Below are 14,056 nucleotides of genomic sequence, written 5' to 3'. Positions count from 1 at the left end.
AAGCTGGTCTCGCCTCGCTTAGCCTCCTGCTCCCGGTTGTCCCAGCCCCAATGGGGTTTTAGCGTTTGGTTCTTGGGTTTTTTTCAGGCACCCTCTCAGAATAGAACTCCATCCTGGGTATTCGAGAAATAGTTGTATCTTGGAGAGGAAGTTTCAGCGGTGCATGAAGCACCAAGCAGACTGTTGAAGAATAGTTCTTCTTTAGAGCTGGCATCTTGTGAAGGTCTGATGTGTGCAGAATAGAAAAACAATACCAACAATTAAAAAAAAAAAAAAACAATTTATTATCCTTGTTTCCTTACTCAAAGCTGATGTTTCTGAGCTTTTGTATGCAATTGTTTCACTGAGCCATACAACTGGGTTCTCTCTGTGCTTTCCAAAGTGAAGCTGAACAGTGATTCCCTCTCTCTCCCAGAGACTGTCAGCTTGCACATCACAAAAAATCTAGCAAATAAACCCCCTCTCTCCTCCTCCAGCTGTGTGACCCAGGACAAATTTCTTAATCTCTCTGTGATTCACTTTCTCATCTTTAAAATGAAGTGTTTGGACCTCATGACCTCTGAGGTGACTTCCAGCTCTAAATCTGTGATTTTTGTGATGCAAGCACTGTTTTATGGATCAGAACTAGAGGGAGATAGTAAAAAGGCATGGTTAAGGCTGTAACATTATGCTTTCTGGTGGTTTATGCTTTTAAGTCCTTGTTTCTTGGAAATTGCAGTGCAGCTAGTTGGATTCATTTAAATCCCCTTGTCTGCTACTCTGAACTCTTTCTCAGAGGAAGTGGGGGGCTGACTGTGCATTTCTTTATGGGAAAAGAAAGTTGAAGTTGGGCTTCTTTGGCTTTTAGGCTCATGGAAAGGTGATTAGCAAGCTGAGGTGCACTAATGTGGGAAGTTCTATGAGTGCTGGAGTTGAGTAACAGAGTGGATGTATATATATGTATGTGATTTGTATGTACTCGCAAGTTTGTAGGGCTGAAAAAAGAGCAGTAACCCTTGGTTTGTGGGATTTTTGTTGTGTTCATTGAAGGGTCTATTTTTGCAGAAATATTTTTTATTGTTTCTTAAAGGGAAAGTAGTTATATATCATGACACTCAGAACAGTACTATTTAGAAGGTAACAAATTGGTTACTTTATGTTGATTTGGAATACATTTTCTAAAAAGATCTGCTTTTAAAATCGTATAAATATAAGCAATTGATACATTGATCAAAATCATTTTAGAATGCAGTTCATTCATGGGCAGATACTACTAACAAATGCATATACTGCCATAGTTACCCATTCAGTGATTTTTTAAAATATTCTAATTCAATTCAAATTTATTGAATGCCTATGCTGTGTGTCATGTAATACTAGGTGATGTGGAATGAGAGTTCAAAAATGCTTCATTTAACAAACATTTATTGAACTCTTAACTATTTACCTAAGTATTGTTAGGAGATACAAAGAAGAAAAACATGAGCTTTGCATACAGCATCCACTTGCCAAAAATTCTATATGATAATCTTGATATAATAGAAATAAAATATACTTCTAAAGAATATCTTTTATCAATGCTTGTGCTCAACTAATTGAGTTCCAATTTCAAGATAACCTCTCCCTTAAGGGCTCTGAAATCAAATTCAAACAAAGTAGAACAATATGCAGAAAAATAAATGGGAAATACAAGCAATGTAATGTGGAACTTACAAAGGTAAGCAATCTGAAAGATATTGCATTCTTTTATTACACTGATGTAGAGTAACTAATTGAAGGTTTCCTGGAGGTGAGATTTTAAAGTGGTTGGCACATAGGGGAGGGGAAAGCTGAGGGAATAGTAAGTAGGAACTCAGAGGACCATTTAAAACAGGCTTCTTTGTCAGGAACAGAATAAGAATGGGTTGAACAGTAACAGGAAATAAACTTGGCTAGGTGGGAGGAAAGGAACTGGTGGTGTGTTGCTATCACTGATTTTTTTTCCTAAGATAGTATCAGATTAAAAGTGGTTAGTGGTATGAAACTTCCAGCTGAACGAAACATCTATTGTAAGGGTAATGTCAGTATAATTTTTTAAAGCAAGTTTATGTAGGCTTCAAAATTCAAGAGTATTGCTTTGAAAAAAAAAAGACCCCCAATTTTTCCTAAAGTCTGCATGTCCGTTGGTTGCAATTCAGCAAATGAATGTTTTCAAAGTACCTACTATGTGCAAGAAAAGCCACAAGCACTGTGAATACAAAGATGAAAAATAATAGTCTCTACTCTAAGAAAGCTTACTTTCTATGTATGTGTGAGGAGGTAGACTTAAGTGGCAATTTAACCAGCACATGGACAAGTGAATTCAAGTTAATTTGAAGAGGAAGAAAATATTAAAGGGATTAGGATAGGTCTATTGGAGGTGGCTTATTGATGGAGCATTGAAAGTATGTAAACATTACAAGAGGAACAGAATAGAAGGTAGTATATTTTAGCTTGTGCAAAAACATGAAAGCTGGATATTTATAGCAAACAACTAGTATCTTAGCTTGGCTTAAATATATTGGTTTTGGTATTCTGGGTTTGTTGTTGTTCAGTTGTTTTCAGTCATGTTCAACTCTCTGTGGGTTTCTTGGCAGAGATGCAGGAATGGTTTCCCACTTCCTTCTCCAGCTCATTTTACAGATAAGGAAACTGAGGCAGAATTTAAAAACTTGACCAGATTCACACAGCTAGTGTCTGAAGCCCAAGACTCAGGTCTTGGCCCAGTGCTCTATTTATTGAGTCATCTAGTTGTCTCCTAGGCAAATGGGTTAAGTGACTTGGCCAGGGTCACATAGCTCAAGTCCAAGGCTGAATCTTAATTCAAGAAGACTAGTCTTTCTGAGTCCAGACCCAGCTCTCTATGCACTATGGCGCCACCTAGCTGCCCTGGGTTAAGCATGATCAAAAGAATCACAAAACAGAAAAATTTGAGTGGGAATAGATCTTGGTGGCAATATAATTCAACCCAAAATGAAAGGAACCCTTCTTTAATATAGCCAACAAATTGTTATGTAGTCTTTTCTTGTAGACGTCCAATAAGGAAGAACCCAATTGCTCATTAAGACCATTTTGGACAAAAAGGCTTTTCTGACTTCAAGTTTTAAGTTGCTATTTTTTGCAATTTTTACTGAATTATTACTAGTTCTGCTCTCTGGAGGGAGAGCGAAACAAAGTCTATTCCTCTCACCCATAAGAAGACCTCTAAACCCTTGAAGAAAGCTCTCTTAACTCCTTGAAATCTTATTTACTCTTGGTTACACATATCTGGTTCTTGCATCTTCTCATGGACTCAGAACCCTTCACATCTTGGTTGCCCTAGATTGGACACTTTCCAGTTGATCAGTCTTCCCAAAATGGAGCACAATACTCTAGACATCGTCTGATCAGCGAACAAAGGGATCATTATGGCAATTGGATTCAGAGGATATGAATTTAAACCAAAGCTCTGTTGCTTACTGCCCTATGGCATGGGCAAGTCAATCAATTCTTTTGGGACTCAGTTTCCTCATCTGTAAAATGATAAGGTTGAACTGGATGACCTCAAAGGTCTCTTAAAAAGAGGCCCCTATGACCTGTTTGAAATCTTTTCCCTCCTAATGTCCCCATGTTGGCAAGCATGTCATACAGCTGATTCAGAATGTGTAGGATTCTTCAAAGAACGGTTTAACATCCTTTATAAATTGTCAATTTTAAATTTACAGTTCAATTAAAGGGGCAGCCATTATTTTTATCATATACGGGGTAAAACTTCTATTTTTATCATATGAACATGGTTGGAATATAAATATCTTGAGAGTAGGGATTGATTCATTCTTTGTACCTCCAGTACTAGAAAAATGTTAGCATATACTAGGTATTTAATAAGTGGCAATTAAGTGGCACAATAAATAGAATCCTGGGCCTGAAGCCTGCAAAACTCAACTTCTTGAGTTCAAATCTGGCCTCAGATATTTACTAGCTTTGAAACCCTGGGTAAGTCCCTAAACTCTGCTTGCCTCGATTACTTCATCTGTAAAATGAGCTGGAGAAGGAAATGGCAAACACTTTGGTATCTCTGCCAAGAAAATTCCATGAAAAGTTAGACATGACTGAAAAACAACAAGGTATTTAACAAATGATTATTGATTGATTGATTTGAATAGCAAAAATTAGCTTTAAGCTTTTTTGTATTTTGTATTTTTTGTATTGTAAGATTTTTGTATCCCCATATCTAGAGGAGAAAAAAAAGCCATCTTCTGTCCTCTTTCAGAATGAAAAATAAAACTATGGTTACATATTTATTATTTATTCTTTAATATACAGAAGGATATAATTATTTTCAGGTGTTGCTCATAAAAAAATATACTATTTCTAAATCTCCATAAGTTTAATTGAATGCTTAACTGAAGCTGAAACTTTTCCAAACTCTCAAATTTTTACCTATTCAATATTGTCCCTTGTATGCACAAGCCACAGGACTACTGTGACTTACAAAAAGTTATCTGATGTAGGGATGTGGGGGCTGCCTATTTGAACTCACAGATAACAAAGCGCTAGAAATGTCAAGCATCCTGCCTCACTTAACCCTATTGAAATGAATTAGAAAGCTTTGATGAAATATGAAAAGGTTAGCTTATTTTATAGGAAATATGGAAACAGGTAATTGTCATTTAAATATCAGTCAATTATAGAGATAATTAAGATACAAAGCCATTCAATACTGTGCCATATTTCAAACATGGACATTTATAATTACTCTGTATTCATTAAACATTGCTGAGGTTTTTCAAATAATTAACCTAAAATAGCAAATGATCTATTCCTCATACAGAAACTGTATGTTTGACAGAAATCTATTCATTGATTACTGAGTAATTATACCTAACAAGAAGCAGATTTGATTTAGTAAATTATGTACACAGTGGCCCAGGGTTCAGAAATGAGGACTGCTGGGTAGCTAATATCTTTCCGCAACTTAAATCCTTTCTTTGGTATAGTCACACAGACTTGGAAGCATTGCAGTACAAATACTACCTCATATAAGGCTGTGCTCTGTTTTGGCCTTTATTTTCAGGAGGACAAGAACTGGAAAGGCACTAAGTTGAGAAAATTGTAGGTTGTGGTTTTTTTCTAAATACAATAAGTCTACATTTATTTCTAAATTAATTCTGAAAAATTTTATTAGCTGCCTGCTCCATACAAAGCACTGAAATTGGTATAGAATACCAGGATTAAAAAAATCACATGATTTCTGAACTCTAGGAATTTATTGAATGAGAAAGGATCTACTCATTTAACTAATAGAACTCTGAAGAAATATTTCCTCTAATAAGGAAGATGCTTACTTATTAGTGTGTCTTCCCATCAGACTGACACAACTAGCTTATTGGATAAGCCAATAGATGAATATAATCCTATGTATATTTTAAATATCTGCAAGTAGAATAAATTAAATGTGTTTATAAGAATTATTTTATGCAGAAGAGCACATTATTTTTGTTGTTTGGACATTTCAGTCATGTCTAACTCTTCATGACCCCATTTGATACTTTCTTGGCAAAGATACTGGAGTATTTTACTATTTCTTTCTCGAGCTCAATTTATAGATGAGGAAACAGGGTTAAGTGACTTGTCCAGTGTCACACATCTAGTAAGTATCTGAAGCCATATTTGATTGCTAAAAGATGAGTCTTACTGACTTCAGGCCCAGAATTCTATATACAGAACCACCTAGCCGTCCATTTGAGCATAGCATATATCTATATGTAATAGTTTATTTAGAAATTGTTCTTTCTTCTCCCCCCCCCCATCAAAAGATATGGATGCAGATATTTTTCTTCTTTGGTACAGATTATAACCCATCTATAATTTTTTTCTCCTCCTGTATGATTTTTGTTCATATTCTTCCATAAATACTCTATAGAAGATTCAACCACTATACTGGAAGACTTTTTCCAAGTGAATGAGTGGCTATCCATCTGTTATCCATTGTTCTAAACATATGACTCGCCCATCTCCTTTTCCCAAGCATATATTTCCCTAATGAGAATCATTGGAAATATGCTAGAACTTACCTCTGTACTTCATCTATCTTTTCATCATACACTGGGTCATCCTCAACTTTGATTCATCTGACATTGTAACATCTTTATATTCAGCATCACCATCAGAGTTTCTCCACTTGGGTCTTTTCATGGTGTTTTTGCATCATTAGTGCCATTTTAAATACATAGTGCTCCTAGTATCAAATTACATTAAAAAGAAGATGCCTAAATTGTTATATATTAACTGTCATCAAATCCCAGTTTTGTACTAAAATCATGTACATAGTATACACTTAATAAATGATTGTTGACTAATATTGTAATCTATTGTGGTCATTTATGTCACTTAAGATGATCAAATAGATGGACTTTTGCTTTCATTCCAGTGATGTCCAAAATTATGAAGCCATTGTAACCGCCACCAAATATAACTCCTTTCCCCCCCCACTTTATCCTTTCAACCCCCAACTATTTTAGGCTTATATGACATTTCAGTGTGATCTATAATCAGTGTTCTTTGTTATTTCTTTTGTGGGAATATATGCACTTTTCCTTCAGAGATTTAATATTAGGAATTCTAACTATATTTGGAGATAGGACATTTGAAAAGAAGAACCAAAAAATTTTCTTTGTGTTGGAAGGTCATAAACCAAGTTTTACATTGTCAGTAGGAACTAAATTTGACTAATTAACATATGAGAGTGCACCACAGACATAGGCATATGCCAAAAAAATATTCATACTAAGGTCTCTATCTCTGATACTATCCCTAATGTCTTATGATACAGCATTCTTTTGAATTCATTGTCTAGGGTTTTTTGTTGGGGGTAAGAATGTTATTAAGTTAGAAAAACAGCATTGTAAGAAGTTAGGAGTGCTGGATTTTAATCTCATATCTGATGATTATTATCTGACTAATCTTGGCAAAGCAATTTGATTTTTCTCTGGGCAGAGTGGTCCAATGGATAGAGCTCTGGGCATGGAATCAGGAAGAATACCTAAATTCAAATCTGACTTCAGGTACTTGATAGCTATTTTACTCCTAGGTTTAGTCATTTAGCTTCTATTTATCAAAGTTTCCCCAATTTTAAAATGGTAGTAATATATACCTCCCATGCTTGTTATAAGAATCAAATGAAAGCATATTTGAAAAATGATTAGCTCCCTACCTGTGCATAATAGATGCTTAATAAATGCTAGTTTTCTTCCTTCCCTTTTTTCTCCCATCCTCCCTCCTTCCCTTCTTCTCTCCCTCCCCTCTTCTCTCCCTTCCCCCTTTCCTCCCTCTTCCCTCCCTTCCTCCTCCTTCCTCCTTCTTCCCTCCCTTCCTCCTCCTTCCTCCCTCTTCCCTCCCTTCCTCCTCCTTCCTCCCTCTTCCCTCCCTTCCTCCTCCTTCCTCCCTCTTCCCTCCCTTTCTCCTCCTTCCTCCCTCCCTCCCCCTCTCTCTCTCTCTCCTTCCTTCCTTCCTTCCTTCCTTCTTTCCTTCCTTCCTTCCTTTTGTAAAATGAATTATTAGACTAAGTTATCACTAACTCCCTCAGGTCTTACATTCTATGACTCTTAAGTCACACCTTATAAGTAAGCAGTTGTTATTTGTTAGTCAAAGAATTTCCTCTTGGACAATCCTTGTATCTTCTGATTCTTGTCAATTTTTAAAAATGAAACATGGGAAATAAATATTGATTTTACATCATTGTTTTCCGTGTTCCTCTTTCTAAGTAGTTAATCTATTACCAATGGAGATAATTTTCATATTTGCAAAGTTGAGAGGAAAATCCATTACATGGTTGAACATCAGCTATAAGCTTTCTAATTTAGACTTTAGTTTTGCAAAAATGAATAAAGAGCCTCCTAGGTTATTACTATCGGAATCAGCAAGTTTTTGCATAGAAAATTGGTCCTAACAGTTAAACATATCTTTATTGAAGGGAAGATTAAAGCAGGGGTCTTATCTCTGGTATTATACTTCTCTACCCACTTGAACCATATTGATAAAAGTTAGGAATTTCCTTGGTAGAAGAATATTATTAGAATCATCATTCTCATTATCCTCATCATCCTCATCCTTGTCATAGTCATTATCATCATTACAATGATGATTACATCTTCAGTTCTCTTCTTGTCTCTCATCATGTAATTTTCCTTTTAAAATTTCTATATAAAGATGTTAGGGCTTTTTTCACTTTTCACAAATAAATTGATTCTGGCAGCTACTGGTAGAATCCCTTGAATTTTATTGCCTCAGGCTGTTGGCTAGTGAACTCCAGTAGTTCTGTAAAGCAATCCTTTATTCTTTCCTTTACTAATCAGTTAATCTTTTTTTCCCCTTTCTTTCCACATCTATTTGAGAGGCAATGTGGTGTGATCAAAGGGTTCATATCTAACTGTAACTTTCTAGTCTTAGGATGCCTGTTTCCCCTTTTATAAAATGAGGGGGATTGTTTCTGAAGCTGCCTCCTAAGTGTAATTCCTTGATGTAGAGTTAGAGATTCTAGGTTAAACACCTGAATCTGCTTTTTGCTATCTGTATAACCCTGAGCAGGTCAGTTGAACTGTCTGGGCTCTCATTTTCCTCTTCTGTAAAAATGAGATGTTGGACTCTGGTCTTGTTAACTCTAAATCTTTGATTTTATGTTCCTAAAGTGGACTTTGCCTCAAGAGATTTATAGTCCTTTGAGAAGAAATTCTATTCTATTTAATGAAAGCAACACACTCTTTCTAGGAATTATTTAATTTCTACAATTTTGATTTCTGAACTTTTATTGAGCCACTGAAATCTGAAAATAAAATTCAAAGACATGACTAGTACCTAGCAAATAGTAGGTGCTTGATATGTGTTTATTCATTTATTGAATATTATCCTGAATGTTTTCCCATCCTTCACAAATGGTCTTTCACTTATTTTCTTTAGACTCAAACTTAAAAGTCATATTATTATTATTATTATTAGTGTTTGTTAAAAGGAAAAAAAATCTTTGAAAATTTTTAGTCCATTTCTTTGATTCTTACTGTTTGTATTGATTCCAAACTCTTACTATGTTTTATCGCAGTAGACTAATAAAATTGATTTTTTTTTTAAATTTTAGAGAAAATGTTTCTTTTTGGACTTCTTTAATATGAATTTTTCTGACATTTTTCTCCAAACCAAATTCATATCACTTTAAAAAAGGAGTGGTTATGTTTATATTCCTAACTTTTTTTTTTATTTAACTCTTGTGCAACAGTTTCTAATATTTCATTCTTTCTGATGTAGATGTAGAAAGTGTTCCTTTATTTAACCTTTGAAATTAACCTTTGTTTGAATATGTGAATAACCAAGTTGTCTCTACATTTAGATAGTTGAGGACCTCTACTTGATGGATTGTGGGGAGAAAGTTTACGTATTTTTTGACTCCTTTGCATCTCATACAGAATAATTGATTAAAACTTTGCTGTAATGGATCTGAGTTGCTTTGGGGACTATAAAAGGGAAGAGGCAGATCAAATGAAAAGAGCAGATGATTCATAACACAAACAAATGCACAAAATCAGGATACCTCTGTTGAGAGAAAAGTCTTTGTATTTGCACAAACTCTCCTGAAATTTGGCATTTATAAAAAGGCAGTAGAATCTCTCAGCTAGAAAGATGATGGCAGATGAGAGAAATAGTGGACTGATCAGAGTTCTTAGATCTAACTTCCTAGAAAGAAGGAGAATTTCTTCAACAACATCAACTTCTTGGAATCAGACTGTTGAATATAAAAGAATTAAGGACATGATTTCAGAGGTAAAGGAACAGAAAAAGGAAGAACTATCATGTGGAATAACAGACTAATTCCTTACTTTCAATTACTATTATGAATTATGTGCCCTTTGCAAGTCTAATTGGAAAGGGGTTGGGGGAGCCCCAAATCTTATGATGGCAGTTATTGTAAGTCTGGAAGACTGTATAATTCTCTAAAGTAAAATAGAATTCAGCAGAGGATAAAGGATCATTTTTATTGACCTTAAGAGCATTTCTTTCTGTGGGGCATCTAAAACATAAGGTTGCACTATTAGTCTAGAAGACTTTAATCTTGGAAAACACAGAATAAAAATGGGGCTAATAGGGATTTGATACTTAATATAAATAAATTGATTGTTTTTCAAATTAAATCTCTCAGATTAACAAGTACATATGAAAATACTGCCAGATGTGATTGCTGATTTAAGATTGGTGAGATTAGGTATAAGAGAAAGAGTAAATGTCTTTATTTTAAACACATGAGGGAAGTTTAGAGTATATAAACTATGGGCCATTTAGCTTGACTTCAATTCTGGCAAAATTAGAGGACATAATAATGAGTTGATTGCTGAACATTTAGAAAATATTATAAAAAAATAACCGCTTCATCAGGAAGTCATGTCAAACAAACCTTTTTTTTTATTTTCTTTTGATTTTTTTAGCTAGAAGATCAGAGGAATTATGTGGATTTAGTTGGTTTAGATTGTTACCAAAGTATTTGATAAAATCATGTCATTCTTCTGGAAATGATGAAAAGATATTACAGAGTTGGATTTGGGATTGTTTGAAAGACATCCATACTTGAAAAAAAAATTATTGATATTTCAATGTCTACTTGGAAAGAAGTCTACACTGTTGTGCTCCAGAGATCTGTGCTTGACCTAATGGTATTTAATGTTATTAATAATGACTCAGAATAAAAGCTTATGAAATTTTCAGATGATGCAAAGATAGGGGAAGGCTAGCTAATAAAATGGATGACAGTAATGTTTCCAAAAGATCTTGGTATATTGGACTGGTATATAAAAAGAATGAAAGCAAAAATCTCATATTTGACTTTAAAAAGTTGCTTCACGAATTCAGAATGGGGATTGTGTGGTTAGAGTTCATGCAGAAAAAATAAAGATCTGGCAGTTTTAGTGAACTGCAAGTGCATTATAAGTTAACAGTATGAGATAGCAGTTTTTAAAAAAAATCTAATTTTGATGTTTCTGAGTGGCATAGGGAGGTTTAACTTCCTGGAATAAAGATGTAATTGTCCTGTTGGACTCTGCTCTAGTGAGATCATATTTGAAGTATTATGTACTTTCTGGGCACTGGTGAGGAAGAAGATTAGCAAGCAAGAGAGTGTTTGAAGAAAGGCAACTAGTATGGTGAAAGGACTTGAGTTCATGCTCTATGAGAATTAAGGATGTTTGGCTTAATGAGGACTAGTAGCTGTCTTGGGTATTTCAAAGAGCTAAACCTTTCTCTCTTCCTCCTTTTTCTCCTTATCTTCTTTCTCCTCCTCTTCCTCCTTTTTTTCTTCCTCTTTCTTCTCCTCTTCTCTGTGACTGTATAGTCTCTATTGTGTCTGTTGGTCTTCCTTGTGAATCATTTCTTTTTTCTTTTCTGATTTTCACCATTCTTATTTTCAATGAGATGAAATAAAGGTTGTGATTTCTATCATCAGATATCATCCAAATGGATGAGGTCATAAACTCATTTGAATATTTGACCAAGAAAAAAAAATGTTCACTGTAAGGAACATTAATTGATTGCTTGCTTGGGAGTTGAAGGACTTTTTAAACCTTTTTCTGAGGAGACAGACAAAATTATATTCCCCTATTTCTAGAGTAAACTAGACCCCAGATCAGGTAAAATAAAGCAAATTCTGAAATTTCCAGGGGGAAAACTTGAATGGAGGGGGGAGATGATGAATCAAAGAGTTATTTATGGGAAGGAAATCTCTTTGATTGAACTAGATCTGTGTAAACCCAGAAGCTGAGTTCTGGGCCATGGTTTATATTAGTACAAAAAAGTAAAGCAAAAATAGAATTCTTTTTTGCATGCTCCACCATTTTTGCCAAGTGTATTTTGTTATCTGTAATCTTAAGGAGTAAATAAATGTATTATGCTCACTATGAATTCTTCTCACCCTATATAGACATAGGATTTCCCCATTGATTACTGCTTTGATTATTATTAGGAGGTAATCTGAAATTGTGAGCATAACTGATAAAGGAAAGGGAAGAGACTTTAAACAGATATTTATATCATGGTTCTACAAACAGAAGTTTTTCCAGCTCCAGTTTGTTACTTGGAAGCACAGAAACTCTATCTCAACTGTATTCTTTACTAAGAAAAAGGGAGAAATTATGCAAAGAAATCTGATTAGCTAAAGAGAAATCACAGTAACTATCAATAAAATAGCACTTTAAGATTTGCAAAATGCTTTACAAATGTTATCTCACTTGCTTCTCACTATAAGCCTGGGAAATAGGAGCTATTGTTATTCCATTTTACAAATGAGAAACCTGAGGTGGATCTAAGTTTATTGACTTGCCTAGGTTCATAGAGCTAATAAACATGAGCTCAGGGCTTCCTAACTCCAATTCTAACATTCCATATACTTTGCCATCCAGTTGGCTTGCTACGAGGTACATACTCTATATGCTATTCTGCTGCATCTCTTTGGTATGTCTAGCATGTCTTTAATTCCACAAACACACATTTGCTAAATGTCCTCTATAGGTAAGATACTGTGCTGTGTGCTAGGGATACAGACAGGATCAAACATCTCTGCCTTTAAGGAATTGACACGTGAACAAAGATAACTAAATTGAAGAGGCTATGAAAAATGAAAGAGCAGAGGATCAGGGAAAGCTTCCTTCTTCCACAAGGATGCCAAGGTTTCTAATATGTGGAGACGGAGATGGGAATTCATTCTAAGAATAACAGAAAATCTCTAAAAAAAAAAAAAGTAGGAAACCAAGAACTGAGATCAGGAAAGCAAGTGAGCCAATTTGAACATAGAACTTTGAACATGATATGTAAAGGAGAATAATGTGAAAAAATGGCTGGAAAGGTCATATGGAGTTGGCTCCTGAAGGGATTTAATTAAGTAGCTGAGGGGTTTGCATTTTATCCTATGGCAATAAACTGTGGGAAAAAATGTACCCTTCTACTCCCTCTACCAAACATTTGTAGTCAAAGTAATGTGGTAGACATTATGAGGAATACAAGGAAGACACGGTTCTTCTCCTTATGAAGCTTCAAATTACTTTCTCTTACTGTTAATATTAAAATCTTTAATATTATGACAAAAGATATTTAAAGAATTTTACTTTTTCTCAACACTTCTTTGGAAAGTATGTAATCACTCTTCAGACTGAACTGAAGCAACTTGAATTATATTGCACAGATTTTTAATATGCTTCTGAGAAAAGGAGACATCTTAAAGTAATGACTTTGTCATACCTAAGTTACACTTTGTTAAATAGCAGGATGAATACAGTTTCTTTAACATTCTTAAAAATATTATTTCAGATGGACCCCAATAGGATTTCAGATGATGATACCTGTTGCTTTATAAAACTTTTCAAACTCCATGAAAACTCAGATTTGCAAGATTCTTCTCTGGAAGGTCAAGATGGGAAATTAATGTCTGATCCCTGTCGAAGAATCAAACAAGCCTTTCAAGGAGCATTGCAGAAGGTGAGTGGGCCCCACTCTCTATTATTGAAGGATCATGGGTAGAGATTTGCTTTTCCAGTTTTCAGAATTAAATTCATTCAGATACAGCCATCTTTGATGATTCTTTAAGAAAAGAAAAATCACTTGTAAAAGAACCAGGCAATATTTTTGTGTACAGTCAACATAGAAATGCATTGGTCAATACCTTCCTGATGTCACAGAACCTCAGAACTGGAAGGAGTTTTAGAAGTTGTCTATTCCAGTCTCTGGATAGATCAGAATCTCCTCTATAAGAGATGTAACAAAGGGTCATTAAATGGTCCTCCAGGAAAGGAGAACCCATTCCTTGCTGAGTAAGCACATTTTGGACTTTTGGATAGTTTTTTTCTTAAGAAGATTTCTTAACGCGAAATCTAAGTTGCTTCTTTGCTACTTCCACCCTCTGTTCTTAGTTCTGCCTTCTGGGGCCAAGCAGAACTAGTTTAATTCCTCATTTCCTGTGATGACTCATCAAATACTTAATAGTCCCCAGATTAATTAATTCTGAATGGATGCTCTCATCTTCCATCTTCCTTCTCTTCCCCTACTTTCCTCG

At 34.8% G+C, this 14,056-nt stretch overlaps 1 protein-coding gene across 1 annotated transcript in view; it reads left to right on the top strand.

Annotated features, from left to right (window-relative positions):
- Nucleotides 1-14,056, top strand: part of TNFSF11 (TNF superfamily member 11) — a 51,453-nt gene that overhangs the window by 909 nt on the left and 36,488 nt on the right. The window contains exon 2 of the mRNA XM_051983866.1: nt 13,315-13,482. Within this exon, the coding sequence (XP_051839826.1) occupies nt 13,315-13,482 (168 nt within the window). The remainder of the gene's footprint in view (nt 1-13,314; nt 13,483-14,056) is intronic.

This window comes from Antechinus flavipes, chromosome 3, assembly GCF_016432865.1.
Source record: "Antechinus flavipes isolate AdamAnt ecotype Samford, QLD, Australia chromosome 3, AdamAnt_v2, whole genome shotgun sequence".
NCBI lineage: Eukaryota > Metazoa > Chordata > Mammalia > Dasyuromorphia > Dasyuridae > Antechinus > Antechinus flavipes.
This window is presented reverse-complemented; position numbering and strand designations above follow the sequence as displayed.